Source organism: Gigantopelta aegis, chromosome 9 (genome assembly GCF_016097555.1).
Source record: "Gigantopelta aegis isolate Gae_Host chromosome 9, Gae_host_genome, whole genome shotgun sequence".
NCBI lineage: Eukaryota > Metazoa > Mollusca > Gastropoda > Neomphalida > Peltospiridae > Gigantopelta > Gigantopelta aegis.
This window is the reverse complement of record NC_054707.1, coordinates 21,739,728-21,757,360: the sequence shown is the minus strand read 5'-3', so window position 1 is coordinate 21,757,360 and position 17,633 is coordinate 21,739,728. Positions and strand designations below refer to the sequence as shown.

The 17,633-nt window shown below is 37.3% G+C and overlaps 2 protein-coding genes across 11 annotated transcripts in view; both read left to right on the top strand.

The window, feature by feature from the left end:
* LOC121381346 (calpain-1 catalytic subunit-like) overlaps window positions 1-12,605 on the top strand; it is a 33,178-nt gene extending 20,573 nt beyond the window's left edge. Inside the window, exons 5-9 of the mRNA XM_041510627.1 lie at window positions 881-1,041; window positions 2,542-2,616; window positions 6,261-6,370; window positions 8,205-8,395; window positions 10,239-12,605. Of these exons, the coding sequence (XP_041366561.1) occupies window positions 881-1,041; window positions 2,542-2,616; window positions 6,261-6,370; window positions 8,205-8,395; window positions 10,239-10,242 (541 nt within the window). The 3' untranslated portion in view covers window positions 10,243-12,605. The remainder of the gene's footprint in view (window positions 1-880; window positions 1,042-2,541; window positions 2,617-6,260; window positions 6,371-8,204; window positions 8,396-10,238) is intronic.
* A 2,608-nt stretch (window positions 12,606-15,213) lies between these two features.
* The window catches only part of LOC121381155 (calpain-1 catalytic subunit-like), a 42,489-nt gene continuing 40,069 nt past the window's right edge, over window positions 15,214-17,633 (top strand). For 8 of the 10 annotated variants that reach the window (XM_041510326.1, XM_041510325.1, XM_041510324.1 and 5 more), the window contains exons 1-2: window positions 16,274-16,405; window positions 17,153-17,611. In XM_041510326.1, coding sequence (XP_041366260.1) covers window positions 17,162-17,611 — 450 coding nt within the window. In that variant the 5' untranslated portion in view covers window positions 16,274-16,405; window positions 17,153-17,161. Of the gene's footprint in view, window positions 15,398-16,273; window positions 16,406-17,152; window positions 17,612-17,633 lie in introns of those variants that run through there. The other 2 variants (XM_041510321.1, XM_041510323.1) reach the window with 2 other exon arrangements.

Here is a 17,633-nt window from a genome sequence, read left to right as displayed (position 1 = left end):
GTGAGGTGGGTCATAGGGGAGTAGGGTATATATCGGTGGTAGATATGTCTGAGGTGAGGTGGGTCATATGAGAGTAGGATATATATCAGTGGTGGAGATCATGTTTGAAGTGAGGTAGGTCATAGGGGAGTAGGGTAAACGTCGGTGGCAGATATCATGTCTGAAGTGAGGTGGGTCATAGGGGAGTAGGATATATATCGGTGGTAGATATGTCTGAAGTGAGGTGGGTCATATGAGAGTAGGATATATATCAGTGGTGGAGATCATGTTTGAAGTGAGGTAGGTCATAGGGGAGTAGGGTAATATCGGTGGCAGATATCATGTCTGAAGTGAGGTGGGTCATAGGGGAGTAAGATATCTGTATCTGTAATTGACATCAATGCAGGTCACTGTGTTTGACATCGCTGGGTGTTATTAAAGTCGATTGTGTATGCGTGTGTTTGTATCATCTGGCAGGTATAGTTTCTGTTTTAGTCACATTACTGATAGTACTTTTAATACGAGTTTAGATTATGCAGATAGAATATCTCCTAAACTAGTTTTGAAATGAAGTGAGGAACGGGGTGGGGTGGGGGAGAAGAGAAAGTGCCTAATAGTCCGAAGTGACAACACGTGGAATAGTCCCCGAACATTTATGTAATAAAAGAGTTTACAGGTAAAATATATCTCAGACGTCTTTCAAAACATGGGAGAGTGGCAGTCCTCCTGTAGGCAGTGCAGGAAAGATGAAATAGTCTTGTGTTGTGCTCGCATCGGCCATACTTACTTGACCCATTCATTTATCTTGAAGAAAGATCCTCCACCTCAGTGTGTGCACTGTCAGTGTATTTTGAAGGCACGCCACATTTGGCATGACGTAGATTTAAATTTAATTTTTCAGTAGTCAAGAATGGCACCATGTAGAAGATTCCACAGTGGAGAAGCCAGACCCAGAAAAGAACGAATTCTGGATGAGCCTTGATGACTTTCTGAAGCATACCAAAAACCATACAATTTGTAGCCTCCCGTATCACATGGACACAGATGGTGGTGATCAGTTAGGTAAGCTGATAAACGTCTTTGATTCACAGTCAGTCAGGGCCGTTATTGACGGGTGAACAAGGGAAACATTTCCCTGTTCTGAAAAAAGAAGAAGTCCTTTTTGGGAGTTTAAGGAGTCCTTTTTTTTAAAAAATAACTTATATGATTCGTATTTTACTATCCAAAAACATTGAGTTAATAATAATCATACGAAGCACACGTGTTCAAGTGCGATGTCAATTGAACATATTGACCCCGTTGTTTCGTTTTTTTTCTTTGTACATTTTCAGTAACATAAAATGTTGGGAGAATGGTTTGAAGGCCAGTTTACACTAGGCGATGAGGTATCCTGACGAAAGGATTACCCCAAACGTCAGCCGCAAATCGTTAAGTTATTATTATTATTATTATGACTATTATTATTATTATTATTATTATTATTATTATTATTTTATTATTATGTTTTTTATAAACCTTTATTACCTCAGATCACTGGCAATGTCAAGGTTCAGCCCCGAATCGTCGCGTCGTCTGTCGCTAGCCATCGGACAATCAGTCACGCCTTATTGCCCGCATCGTTGATTAGGGGAGTTACACACTGGGCGGTTACAAGCAGTGCATAAAATTTGTTATTATCCACATGGTTAAACATAACCGAGTTAATAATAATCATACGAAGCACACGTGTAATAACAAGTGTGATGACGTAATTATGGGAAGCGACGTCATAATATGACGTTGTTTTCTCCAGTCCTAGCTCAGAGTTTGCATATGGAACATGACGTCATTTCATCGTTTCCTTCTAGTTGTGGTTGAAATATTTTGAGACGGTCCTTGTTATTCATAAAATAATAACAATGATAATATGGATAATAAAGAAATTATTATACTCGCGTGTGTGTCGTACTTATTTTTCGACACTCGTGTAAGGATTTATGTATTACCCTCGCTCTCGCTCGGGCAATACAAAACTCCTGACACTCGGTTCGTAAAATCAGTACGACACACAAACTCGTATATTAATCTCTATATGAAAGAATGATGTGTTAGTGGTTGTGTCTGTCGTGTTGGTGACAAAACCAATATCAACATAAACGACGGATTTGTCTCCAAAAGCCGTAATCGTTCATCCATAAAATCTAAAAAGACGTGTTGGCTACATTGCCAGTGTGAGAACAGATACAATGTGTATGCGTTTGAAATCGCCTAGGGGGTGGGGTGGGGGCACCGGGGTGGGGGTGGGTTCGAATATGAACCAAGTGGACCTTTTCTATTTTGTTTTTGCATCACCAGAAACTCCATATGTATAAACCTGTATGTTTTAGTTCTGAAAGCGGACCATTTGTTTCAGCCCCCCCCCCCCCCCCCCCCCCCAGCCTACGCCCCTGAACAAGATGACCTGCAATTACGATATCAGTACTACTATGATACTGCTTTGGTTTAGATTAGTATTGTTAAATCTGTTTAATAAACGATTTTTTTTTTTTTTTTTTTTTTTTTTTTTTTTGTGTGTGTGTGCAGTATATCTTACAAACTTCTATGGGGAGTGGCTAGTCAACAAGAGTGAAGGTCCGGAAATTACCTTCACATTGCAAGGTGAGTTAAGCTGTTGAAAATGCATCAGTATATCAAAGCAGGCTTATATAAAGTGTTATATCAATAATACAGAACTTCAAATACGTTGTTTTTGCGCTTCCTGTTTATTTTGTTTATTTTGCGGAAGAATATATATCACGAGACCGCAAAATAAACGAGTGCAATAAACAGAAAGCCAAAACAACGTATGTGAAGTTCTGTATTTATTACATACCTTCTTTTATGTTTTACAAAAACGTTTTTTAATTTAACGTCATAACAACACTGTGTTAAATGTATGATCAAATCTCCTTTCATGGATTTATTTAACGTTAAAGGGACATTCCTGAGTTTGTTGCATTGTAAGATGTTTCCCACTAATATATTTCTACGATTAAACTTACATATTAAATCTATTTTCTTGTTTAGAATATCAGTGTCTGTATGTTCAATGTGTTTCTGGTCGTCTTAATATTTGTAAGAAGCCCAAACTGTATTTTGTCTTCAAATAATTTCGTACGTAAGAAAAATACATATTTTAGGAAATAAAATGAAATTTAATCAAGTACAAATATTAGAACGATCAGAAGCACATTTAATATACAGCCACTAATATGTTATGCAGAAAAATATATTGATATGTTATTACAATCGTCAAAAAGTCTCTGTCAGTCGATAACATCTATAAAATTGCAGCAAACTCAGGAATGCCCCTTTGAGAATCATACTCTGTGGCAGCCTTGTGTAATGTTTCAAATACGATGTCATACATGACGTCAGTAAATAAAAGCCGCTAACTGCAGTAAAAAGAAAAAAAGAATACCCCATTTAAAAGTTCCTGTCCAGATCGCACATATGCGCGATACAAAATAAATTTATCACACGGTTTCAAAATGTCTTTATCACTATAGTAAGATTGAATAAGTATGTAATAAATGCATTGTCATTGCATTTGTTGTTTCCTGAAGGTACCATCATACCAAATAATATGCAACGGTTTAAAGGTTCGACGGTGCATGAATACTGCTATTGGTGATCAATGTAACAGAGTTTGTTGTCCAAAACTTTGTTTTATCTAGGCAATAAATATTTATAATTTTGTATGCAGTACCACTGTCTCAGGTAACCATGCGCTTCAAACATTTAAGGGGTATCTGTAAAAAATAAAAAGTACCAATCCGTGCAAAACTAGAGATGTTTTAACATAGGCGTAGGCGGGGGCGGGGGGGGGGGGGTGGGGGGGGGGGTGTGTGTGTGTGTGTGTGTGTGTGTGTGTGTGTGTGTGTGTGTCGTCTTGTTCAGACAGGAAGGAAGGAAGGAAGTATTTTATTTAACGACGCATTCGGACACGTGATTTACATTTATATGGCGTCGTACATATGATTAAGGACCACACAGATATGAGAGAGGAAACTCGCTGTCGCCCTTCATGGGCTACTCTTTTCGATTAGCGGCAAGAGATCTTTTATATGCACCATCCCACAGACAGGATAGTACATACCACGGCCTTTGTTAAACCAGTTGTGGAGCACAGGCTGGAACGAGAAATGTGGTCCTTAACCTCAATAGCTCAGAGGGCATTGTGGTTAGTCTCGCAATTTGCGGGCGATTCGGTGCCACAGGTTCGAGTATCAGCAACGGCATGGGACAATTTGTGAGGCCAGAAAGGATTTAGTTATCCCTTGCGCCAGTGTGTTAATATCTATGTATGTAACAGTCAACCTCGACATACATACAATATATAGATATTCATATATCAATACATACTAACCAGTGCTAGGTTTTATGCACGTAAGCAGGATCGACCGCGTAGATTGTAGGCCCCATGTATGTGGTTGAGTTAAAGAGCATCCTTTTTATGGATGCCTCAATAGCTCAGAGCGCATCGTGGTTAGTCTCGCAATTTGCGGGCAATTCGGTGCCACAGGTTCAAGTCCCAGCAACGGCATTTGTGAGGCCAGAAGGGATTTAATTATCCCCTGCGCCAGTGCGTTAATATCTATGTTTGTAACAGTCAACCTCGACATACATACAATATATAGATATTCATACATCAATACATACATATATACATACATACATGCATATATGCATGCATACATACATGCATACATGTACACACACAGGTACACACACACACACACACACAAACACACACCTCAATACATACATATACATACATCAATATGCACACGCACGCACAGACACACGTACACACAAAGTACAACCTGCAACACACACACACACACACACACACACACACACACACAGATATATATATATATATATATATATATATATATATATATATATATATATAATATACTCTTCAAAAAAAGAAACGCAAAAGGGTACAAATGGGTTATAACTCCGATTTTATGTTTCCTACCGGTTCATGCTTTGTGAATATAAGGTCGACTAGACGCAGGCGAATCCAGAACGGCCGTTGCCAGGGCATTCCATGTGTCCCCAAGCACCATCTCCAGACTGTGGGACCGTTACCAGCAACATGGATCAACACGTGACCTCCCTAGATCCGGTCGACCACGGGTCACTACCCCCGGGCAGGACCGCTACATCCGGGTACGCCACCTTCGGGAACGATTGACTACTGCCACCTCCACAGCCGCAGCAATACCAGGTTTGCGCAGGATATCCGACCAGACCGTACGGAACCGCCTACGTGAGGTAGGAATTCGTGCCAGACGCCCAGTTCGAGGTGTCATCTTAACACCACAACACCGTCGACTCCGACTGCAGTGGTGCCAGATTCATCGACAATGGCCTCAACTGCGATGGAGACAGGTGTGGTTCAGTGACGAGTCCTGATTTCTGCTCCGACGTCATGATGGAAGATGTCGCGTGTATAGGCGTCGTGGTGAACGTTATGCGGCAAACTGCGTGCAGGAAGTGGACAGATTCGGCGGGGGTAGTGTCATGGTGTGGGCAGCCATCTCACACACTGGCAGAACTGACCTGGTCCACGTGCAGGGCAACCTGAATGCACAGGGCTACATTGGCCAGATCCTCCGGCCACACATCGTTCCAGTTATGGCCAACGCCAACGCAGTGTTCCAACATGACAACGCCAGGCCTCACACAGCACGTCTCACAACGGCTTTCCTACAGAACAACAACATTAATGTCCTTCCTTGGCCATCGATATCACCGGATTTGAACCCAATTGAGCATCTATGGGACGAGTTGGACCGACGCCTCCGACAGCGACAACCACAGCCCCAGACCCTGCCCGAGCTGGCAGCAGCCTTGCAGGCCGAGTGGGCCACCATCCCCCGGGACGTCATCCGTACTCTGGTTGCTTCAATGGGCAGGCGGTGCCAGGCAGTTGTCAACACACGCGGAGGCCACACCCGGTATTGACTCCAGATGACCTTGACCTTGGTGGTGTGTCCTATCACTTACTCACAATGGACTAGAGTGAATTGTGAACAATCCTGCAACATTTGGTAATTATCGGACTCACCATTCAATAATTAAATCAATTCTCCAAATGTTACGACAATGTGGTTTTGCGTTTCTTCTTTTGAAGAGTATATATACCTTAGCTTTACATCCAACTGCAGATGTATTTTCCGTGCTCTAAAATTGATTTCTGTCATATTGTTGTCTTGCCTCGGTTACTAACACTGGCACGTTGTTTCCAGCTTCAGCGGACCGAGCTGGTGACGGTTGGTTACCTCTGTTCGTACAGCTCGTGAAGGGAATCAGCAAACCAGAACATCGAGGAGTTTGCATTAAATTTGAATTGTTTAAGGTAGGAATAGTGTTCCGTCATTCATAAGCGTACGCGACAGGGGGCAGTTCCAAACGTAATCTTTGACTTATATGCATATGTGCCAGAAAAGAGGTCACCATTTAGATCCTCAGCTGTTTCTGGACAAAAATCCGGTTCCTGTTGTGGAGGAGACCAAATTTCTGGGGATTATTTTTGATTGAAGGCTATCTTTTGTTCCTCATTTACAGTATGTCAAAAAGAAAGGCTTAAATACCCTCAATATCTTAAAAGTTATTGTCAAGACTGAATGGGGATCGAAAGGTTATGCTCCGACTTTATAGTTCTTTAGTTTTGCCTAAACTTGGTTATGGCTGCATTGTGTATGGGTCAGCACGTAAGTCGTACTTGCAGATGCTAGATACAATACACAACCAGGGTCTTAGCCTTTGTCTTGGTGCTTTCAAAACATCTCCTGTAGAAAGCTTGTACGTAGATGCACACGAACCTAGTTTGGGTGCTAGACGTAAAAAAACATTCTCTGCAGTATGCTACAAAGATTAAATCAATGCCAAAACACCCTGCACATAATGCGGTGTTTCATAACAAATATATAAAGTTATTTGATGCGAAGCCAAATGCCATTCGAACATTTGGTCTTCGCATTAAGCGGTTTTTATCAATTTCCAACATTGATTTATCCGACATTTTGGAAACGCCACCCTGGTGTATCAAACCACCGAAAATGGTATTTGATCTTATGCATCTAAAGAAAGCTCGCACAGATGCAGTTATTTATAAACACCATTTCATGGAAATTAAAGAGACGTACCATGAATACATCCCTGTTTACACAGACGGATCACGGGACGGGAATTCTGTGGCTACTGCTACACATTTTCCATCAGACAAAATTTCCATGAGATTGCCCGATTCAACATCAATCTTACTGCTGAAATTTGGCCAATCATTAAAGCCATGGAATAGATTAAGGACCCATAAGCATCCAAATACATTATTTCTACTAACTCACTTTCGTGTCTCCAAGCCCTACAGTACATGAAATTGGAGCATCCCTTATTTGGGATGGTGATACGAAAGTGTCTTTTTATCAATTGCCAATAAAGATGTTATGTTTTGTTGGGTACCTAGCCATGCGGTGTTTCATAACAAATATATGAAGTTATTTGATGCGAAGCCAAATGCCATTCGAACATTAAAGGCAGATTTTGCTGCCAAGTCTGCTTTGAATTTGCCCCATGTCGGTGTTGGTGTCCCCTACAGTGATTTTAAATATCATATTAACCAATATATCTTTTCGACTGTCAAGCCAGTCCTGGGCGGTGCAGGAAGGATGAAATAGTCTTGTGCCGTGCCCGTATATATATATATATATATATATATATATACATATTTGACGCATTCATTTATTTTAAAGGACCCTCCTCCTCAGTGTGAATATTGTCAGTGTACACACTAACTGTGCGCCACATTTTGATGGAGTGTGATCATCTCAAGCCGACGAAAAATGATATATTTGGCAACAGAAATGTTTTTGAATCTTTGAAAATTGCACCCAGAACTAATTTGATTTGTATAATTTTTTTTAAATATACTTACCTTAATATTTGTATTGTATTGTATTTTTCACACAGCTCTTTACACTGTGTTTTTACATAATTGTATAAATAATATTTCCATATACTTACCTTTTCATGACGCCCAATAGCCGATTTGTATTTGTGTGCTGGGGTGTCGTTAAACATTAATTAATTAATTAATTAATTCATTAATTCATTCATTCATTCATTCATTAATCTTTGACTATGGTCTCTGTTCTTTGTTTTACACTGAATTTGTATTTAAAATCAAACAGTTGGAAAATCATGACCGAATCAAGTTGACTGAGAGCCACGGTAACTATGGAAATGGACTTCAGTTGTCATGCTTTTATCGCGCCACAGCAGGAAGTTATATGGTGCAAGCACGAACCCGTGAGCCAGTAAAAGTACAGCAAGATTTCTTGATTCGAATATACAGTCCTACACCATTGGCAGACTTGAAGGAGTAAGTGTTTTAAAGTCGTAATATCACAAGCCAACACGGTTTAAAGGGACATTCCTGACTTTGCACATTATAAGATGTTTCCGACTAATAAAATATTTTTACGATTAAACTTACATATTAAATATATTTTCTTGTTTACAATATCAGTGTCTGTATATTCAATGTGTTTTGGTCGTCTTAATATTTGTAAGAATCCCAAACTAGATTTTGGCTTCAAATAATTTCGTACGTACGAAAAAAGATATTTTAGGAAATAAAATTAAATTGAACCTAGTACGAATATTAGAATGATCAGAAACACGTTTAATATACAGCCACTAATATTTTATGCAGAAAAACATATTTAATATGTAATTACAATCGTTAAAAAGTCTGTTAGTCGATAACATTTTAAAAATTGCAGAAAACTCAGGAATGTCCCTTTAAATCTACATTACTACCATTAATAATAATATCTGTGAAAACGAGACTACATCCTAGACCGACCGCGCATCAAGCGAGCGTTTTCCGCTCCCCCAGATGTCAGATTTCGTTTTGGCCACTTTGGCGATAAGGAAATACTTTGTTCGCCAGCTGATATTTCCATTAGATCATGGCGAATTGGCGATCGGCTGGCGTGAGCCTAGACAGGTACAGTAACATTGAGTAATGTTACACATATTACCAGTAGGGTAAAGTAATATATTACAGGTATGGTCATGTTGTACGAATTACCAGTACTAAATTGTTGAATTTTTAATAAAATGTTCTTTAAATGCCATTCATTATATAAAAAAAAATTAACAGAATAAATATAACTTAAGTTTTTGAACATTATCAGTGAACATGATTGAAATACAAAGTTATAACAATATTTAGAACAATGTGTTTTTAGAGAGAAAAAAAAAGAAAAGAAAAAAAGAAAGAATAACAAACACGGTACCAGTTATTATGAAATTTATGTCCCTTGTGAAATAATTTTCATGCGTCTCTAGCTAAATCTCGTGTATGTATGTTTGTATGTATGTGTGTGTGTGTGTGTGTGTGTGTGTGTGTGTGTGTGTGTGTGTGTGTGTGTGTGTGTGTGTATATATATATATATATATATATATATATATATATATATATATATAGGGAATAACTGGCTTTATCCTGCGAAGGTTAGAATGGCAAATGCAGCGAGGTTCTGCCGAGCTGCATTCGCCATTCGACCTGAGCAGGATAAAGCCGACATCTTAAGACAGTAACCAGTTATTTCATTTATCCTGCAATCCTACAGGAATATTCGGAAAATCATTATTTATTCCAGTTTTGTGTACGAAAATAGAGTATTGTCAACCTAGAAAGGCTTTTGCTGTATGATGTAATACAAGATGCATGACGTCATTATTGTAAAAAAGCCTTTCAAAAAAAAGCCTTTCCAAACTCTAATTCATAAATAAATATACACGTTTTGTATTGTTATCGCAAAACTTAAAGTTATTTGTATTTACAGAACTTCACCAAATGATTTAAAGAGTATGTTTATTGAAAATCTACTCTGAAATACTCGAGTCGAGCCGGGCTTATGTCACGTGACCTATATTTTTGGTCAGTGACCGAAAATATAGTTTATCTAGTCATCATATCTTGCCAATGTATACAGTGATTGCTGGATAAATATTTAAATTTTTATGTTACAAGCACGGTAATGTTGTATTACCAGTAAGGTAAATTTAAATATGTTACAGGTAATGTTAACTATATTACAGGTAGAGGAAATGTGCATCACTGGTATAGATCTATACTGTACCTACTAGGTCATACTTTAAAATGTGTTTCGTTCATATAAAATCTTTTCTTTTCTTTTCTTTGTTTTCTTTAGGTAAATACAGAATTATGGACAACCAAAGAAAGACGAAGTGCTGAAATATTGAAAGTGTTTGTCCTAGTATCGTTTTCATTTCATCGTATGCAGTTGCACTATAATGTAAAAAATGATTACAGACTTTAAAAATAATTTACATTAAGGACACGTAATTTGCTATTTATGTACATTAATTTATGTTTTATTATTTGACGTATATCTAATTACTCAACGTTTTCATTCTTACCCAACAACTGTCTAAATTGCCATCCACTGTTATCATCTCTAACGCCTGTGCTTTTAATTCCATTAACGTTATATTGATTATACACCAATATTCAGACCATGCGTACGCATACATGTATCAATAGTGCATGATGTCGGAAGTGACACCTGTATTTAATATGTCAGAAACATTATGTGCCTAATCCTGGATATACATGCACAATAAATAGCTGCTATGGTAAGCACAAACTGCAAAATGGAGATCGCAGAAACTGATCTATAATACCCATTAAAACAAATATATAACATAAACTATTTCCTGCCGTTATAAAATATTTAAAGGGTCTATTATGAATGTGTTGCCTTTAAAATAGACACTGGATACATCTACCAAAATGTAATCATCTGGCCAAACAAAACATAATACTGCAGGGCTGTTCTCTGATCAAAATCCTTGGGGGGGGGGGGGGGGGGGGGGGGGGTCACTACTTTTTATAAACAAATGAAACACTATACAAATTAAACCCTGAGATGTGTATGCTATTTTCTGGAGTGAAAAAAAGAAAAGAAAAAAAGTGAGATTCTCAAGTTGGCAACTACTCCCCCCTGCCCCCCCCCCCCCCCGAGGGTACTGCCCTGTAACGTTTGATATATACCGAAGAACAAAAGAAACGCATATATTACATTTAAAAAAAAAAAAAAAATTTGTATATTAAAATAGTCGCGCTTCTTTGGTTGTTTAGTATTTAAATCATCATATTGATTCTTTTAAAGCTACAATATTCACATTTTACTGTACTTGTTTACCGTTTTGTAGTGTTATGATGTGCATATTTATTCTAAGGGGAAGATATTACTTTTTAGAATATTAAAAAACGGACGAATGTGATTATAGATAATGCAATTCCATCCCAAGGATAAAAATTTGGGCGTGGATGTAGTAGGTTGTGGCTATGGGCGCGCAGTGTTTAATGAATGTATATATTTCTTTCGTTAATTAAAAAAAAAGAAAAAAACAAAAGGAAATTATATTTCAGTTGGGGCATATGCTTATGGGTGTATTTTTTTCGAAAAATCATATTATAACGATTGTTATTATACTTGGTATAAAAATGTTTTAAAGTTTCACTCCTTACTAAAAACATCGAAATGTGAGGGATTAAAGTTTACCAAGGACCTTATGTAACAGTTTTAACATTTTGTACCATTGGCTGAAACTGCCTTAAATATAACTGAGTACTAATGATTTCTTATCTCTTAATAAAATAAAAAAACCCAGTTGTAAACTAAAATGTGTTTATTCTATACCCATTTATATAACACATCGACTACAAGCCCAATGAATCATACGCATAAAATATAATCCCAATTCTGCAAAACTTGGCGCGACTAAATATTAAAATAGCTATCGAAACGTCATGGTTTTCATTGATTTCAACTTTATTAATGTAGAAAATTATATATACCTTAGGGTAACACATTTTGTTTTTCGTTTTGGTTCTGTTCAAAGGCGATCTAATACCGTCTTGTGGGGAAAAAAATTAAACAGTCTATATTGGTGCGAAATCGGAATTCGCCCCCCCCCCCCCCGTTAAAAATCCTGTGTACGTTCTAGCTACACATAACACATAACCCCATTTATTATTTATTTATTTACACATTGTGGTATATATTCATAAGTTTAATATCGTGCAATAAAGAAAACCAAAAACTTATATAAAATTTTCTACATTATATTTATTTTAAATTTTAAAATCACTGTGATATTTTTTTTTTTACTGCATCCCTATACACTGTTTTATAATTTAATCATTCATTGTTTTTCTCATTTGCAAATATACTATTTTAAGTAAACGATGCATATATAAGTTTGTATTGAATGAAATGTGAAATAATATCTTGGTATTGTGTCTATCTAAACGTTTTAATTTCATATTTTTTCTGTGAAATTTGGGAATGATTGTTCTATTGTATTTATTGTTGTCAAAACATGAATCAAAGTGTGTATTTATATCTGCATTTTTATTTATATGTACACATTTATTCAGCAGTTTATGATTTGCATAGCATTTGCTTTAAAAAAAAAGGAGAAAAACAAAGAATTTCATGCATTCATTATAATAATGTTTTAGTGATTAGTAATAAACATATTTGAGCAAAGACGTTTTTCTTTAATATGTATACATGGACATTTATTGAACAAAGACTATTTGGCGATCACGAGATGCTAATGTTTAATACAGATTCGAGGTAGGTTCTTTAAACGGTATATGGTCATAGAACGAACGAACGAACGAGCGAGCGAGCGAGCGAGTGAGTGAATGTTTAACGACGACCCATCCATGACACATTACGTCAGGTAAGGGGACACCATTATAGCCTAATATTGCACTGTAAAAATGTTTTAGTCTCTCCAAAACGCCATGACCAACCCCCGCTCCAAGCCTACGCCCCTGCAAGATGAGACTGCGAACCCAGGAGTTATTTTAAGGACGAGGCAAAAGGGCGTAAATGTTTTAGTGAAAGACAGCTCCCCCATCCCCATGTACCTTCTCTTGGATTCGCCCTTGCCAAGTGCCCTTTAAGATTTTTGTTTAGATATTTCATTAACAAGGATATCTTTTTAACATTTTAAAAAGGTGTAATTGCTTTTAACTTTTGACCCAATAGTATCATTGGTAAAAAATTAGTTGTTTGGTGGGTATTTTTTATTTTATTTTATTTTATTTTATTATTATTATTATTATTATTATTTTATTTTTTTGTTTAGTTTTTTGTGGTGGGGGGCAATGCCTCAAGATATTAAGCTGAAATTTTGTATATAGCTTTTATCGTGTACTGTTATAGATCAAGTTTAACTTTCATGGCCATTTACACATAGTTATGGCCCTTGAACGTGGCCCGTATTAGAGGGGGAATGCATTTTACATGTGTAGTATGTGCCATAGTTTGCTTCCTACATTGCAAATAATGTTTTAACCATGTACGATAATATTGTTACCTATGGTATTCTTTTTGGTATAATGCAACCTTTATGATTGTACATGAACACAGACACACATGCACGCAAGCACGCACACACACACACACACACAGAGAGAGAGAGAGAGAGAGAGAGAGAGAGAGAGAGAGAGAGAGAGAGAGAGAGAGAGAGAGAGAGAGAGAGAGAGAGAGAGAGAGAGAGAGAATAAAAGTAAAGTTTGCACCAAACCACAGTCAGGATAACACATACCACGGCCTTTGATATACCAGCCATCGTGCACTGGCTAGAACAAGATATAGACCAATGGGCCTACTGACCATGATCGACCCCAAACCGACTACGTATGCCAATGCCAATGCCAAAAAGGTTACCGTGCACATTCAGAGCAAGCTGTTGTAGCGCACGCCTGTTCTGGGCACAAGGACAAGAAAAACCAACTACGTATTAAGCGAGCGTTTTACCAAGTGGCTACGTCCCGCGCCAGGCGATGGTATTCGTTGTCAGGATAAATAACACATTAAAAGTAAGTGACATAAAAATCTCGGCTAAGTGACACAATATGATATTTCAATAACTATTTTAAAACTAATAAATGAAATGAACGATGTATAATAAATTTGTTTACAATATGGAATTTTATTGTACTCGTTCACTTTGTGGTGAAAATCCGTATTGGACTCAAAAAGAAAAATAGATCTAGGAACATAATATGGTTCAACCCGCCATACAGCAGGATCGTAAAGTCAAAAGTGGGGAAAATATTCCTACAGCTAATAAAGCACTACTTCCCGACCGGCAGCAAGTACCACAAACTCTACAACAGGAACAACGTCAAAGTAAGCTACAGCTGTATGAAGAACATGAAGACGATTATACAACACCACAATGAAAAAATCATCGCCGAAAACAGCAACAAGCAAACAGAACAAATGCAACTGCAGAAATAAGGACGATTGCCCACTTGAGGGAAACTGCCTCACTAAATCAGTTATATATGAAGCTGCAGTACAAACCACTAACACATCAAGCAAGACATACATTGGCCTCACAGGAGGATCCTTCAAAGAAAGGTATGCCAACTACAAGAAGTCCTTCATGTACAACAAGTACGAAAAGGAAACAGAGCTGTCGAAATACATTTGGGAACTAAAAAGAAAAAAACGCTGAGTACACAATAACGTGGCGAGTAATAAAGAAAGTTAACACCTTCAAGAGAAGCACGGGGCATTGCAGTCTATGCATTGAGGAAAAGCTGGAAGTACTGAAAGCTATAGGGACCAACTCGCTAAACAAGAGAAATGAACTTATATCCAAATGCCGACACCCACCCACATGGATTAACACAGCCACCTAAGCTAAGCCGAAAAGGAATAGCCCGTACCCACTGCGCCTGTTGTGACGTCACTGCTTCATGACGTAACGACAGGGCAGTTACACGATACCTGATGATCGCTCATAGCGTGAAACTTTAAGTTGTAACAAAAGGTGTAACGGTATATATCTTTATATTTATACTGGCTCCCAAAGAGGTAGAACACTATATCAGCCACACCAAGATGAATACTGTATATATATATATATATATATATATATATATATATATATTAATACAGTAAATATACATTTATATATATTTTTGAAAGTAGCCCAATACCCGCCCATCTGCACACACGCCAGCTAATGTTTAGCGCAAACCTACCAACTGATACTAGTCGAATAAAGGGTCGGTAAAAACGCTGACGCGGGTGGCTTGTCAGTATGTACCAAATGACGTCATCACGAGTTTGCAAACAATTACAACTACGTCACTAATTTTTAATATAGATTTTATTTATTGCAATGGGTAGACAAAAAAAAAGAGAGTAGTTTTTGAAGACTAGTTCTTCTGTATTTGGGATTTGCTTAGAAACCAAGTTCACTATATTTGGAAATCCGATTCAATTTCGACATAAAGCTTGTGATTCATTAGGTAAGTTATTCTAACAACACTAACTAGTTTTGTTTTTGAATCATAACAACATCAACAACAATAATATGCCCCTGCATGCAACCAGAGACATACTTTCAGATAACTGGCTCCGGGAATGTGCCGAAACAAATGTAGGTAGGGTACGTAAGTCGGATTTTTTTCTTATTTACTTATTTATTTATTTATATTTACTAATTCTACCTACATATTAATTTTAAAAGAAGAAGAAAAGACCCCCTCCCCCAACCCCCCCCCAACAATCCCACATGAATAAATAAATAAAATAAAATACCTCGAATAAAAATAATAAACAAATACTTTAAATATATATAAAAAGAAGAAAACAAACGGAAGCAATCATTAAACAAAAAAAGCACGAACTAATTTTCCATTTTTGGCAAACGTAGTTGAAAAATGTCCAGTTAATAAATTTGTATACAACATCCCGTTATATAAAAATGAGCCATGGACATTCTTCATTAAATACTTTAGGGAGGTGTAGTATGTGCCATAGTTTGCTTCATACATTGCAAATAATGTTTTAACCATGTACGTTAATATTATTACCTATGGTATTCTTTTTGGTATAATGCAACCATTATGATTGTATATACATAGATGAACACAAACACACATGCACGCAAGCACAGTAAATATACATATATATATATATATATATTTTTTAAAGTAGCCCAATCCCCGCCCCTCTGCACACACGCCAGCTAATGTTTAGCGCACACCTACCAACTAATACTAGTTGAATAAAGGGTCGGTAAAAACGCTGACGCGGGTGGCTTGTCAGTATGTACCAAATGACGTCATCACGAGGTTGCAAACAATTACAACTACGTCACTAATTTTTAATATAGATTTTATTTATTGCAATGGGTAAAAAAAAGAAGTAGTTTTTGAAGACTAATTCTTCTGTATTTTGGATTTGCTTAGAAACCAAGTTCACTATATTTGGAAATCCGATTCAATTTCGACATAAAGCTTGTGATTCATTAGGTAAGTTATTCTAACAACACTAACTAGTTTTGTTTTTGAATCATAACAACATCAACAACAATAATATGCCCCTGCATGCAACCTGAGGCATACTTTCAGATAACAGGCTCCGGGAATGTGCCGAAACAAATGTAGGTAGGGTACGTAAGTCGGATTTTTTGTCTTATTTTTATTTATTTATTTATTTTTACTAATGAATAAATAAATAAAATAAAATACTTCGAATAAAATTAATAAACAAATACTTTAAATATAAAAAAAGAAGAAAACAAACGGAAGCAATCATTAAACAAAAAAAGCACGAACTAATTTTCGTTTGTAATCCACGCATATACAGTCGGCCGTTAACTGAGTATTATTATTATTTTTAAAAGAATGTCTCGGTGGCCGAATTGTTATAGTGAGTAGTCTAAGATCTGCGGACAAGTTGGTTCGAGTACTAGCATCGACAGCAGACAATTATTTGTGACGTAAAAAAATATTTTTATCCCTTGTTGCAGTGTATTAATATATATAATATTATATTATATTATATATATATAAATGCACTATTAAAACCCGACATACATACGAGTGAGTGTGTTCAGTAATGTAATTAGTTAACGGAAATTGTTTGCGGGCACAAATCTAGTGACTTTATTAAAACCAGTAGTTGTGAGATACGTGACATAATTAGATTGAGGGGAGGGGTGGGAGGAGGGAAAGCGGCAGTGTTATTAGTATTTATTTTGTTTTACATTTTAACAGTAACTCAAAATGGGAATTTGTTTCTCGGGCAAACCTGTTCCTCCAGGATCCTTGCCTCCTCAAGGTGCCACAGGTGGCATGAGGTCTCCCGAAGCGTCCGAATCCAACATCAGTAAAGTCTCCGCTGGATCGAGTTCCGGGCCTCCAAAATCTCCTCAAGGTGCCACAGGAGGCACGAAGTCTCCCGATACGTCCGGTGTAGCCTTTGCTGGACCGGCTGGCTTTGATAATGAGGATCCGCGAATCACAGGACCTTATCAAATGCCACAATATTTCCAAAATACTAGTTCAGGAATGTTTAAGTGCGAGGTCGACTTACGTACAAACAAGAGCATCGCACAGGCTTTTATGAAGGAACCAACACCGGAACCGGAGAACGAGAGGTACACGGATAAGGGATTTACATTGGATGTTGCCTATCCAGAGCACAAACGGAATGTTAATTGGCAAAGACCTCGGGTAAGTGTTGATAAGATTGTTC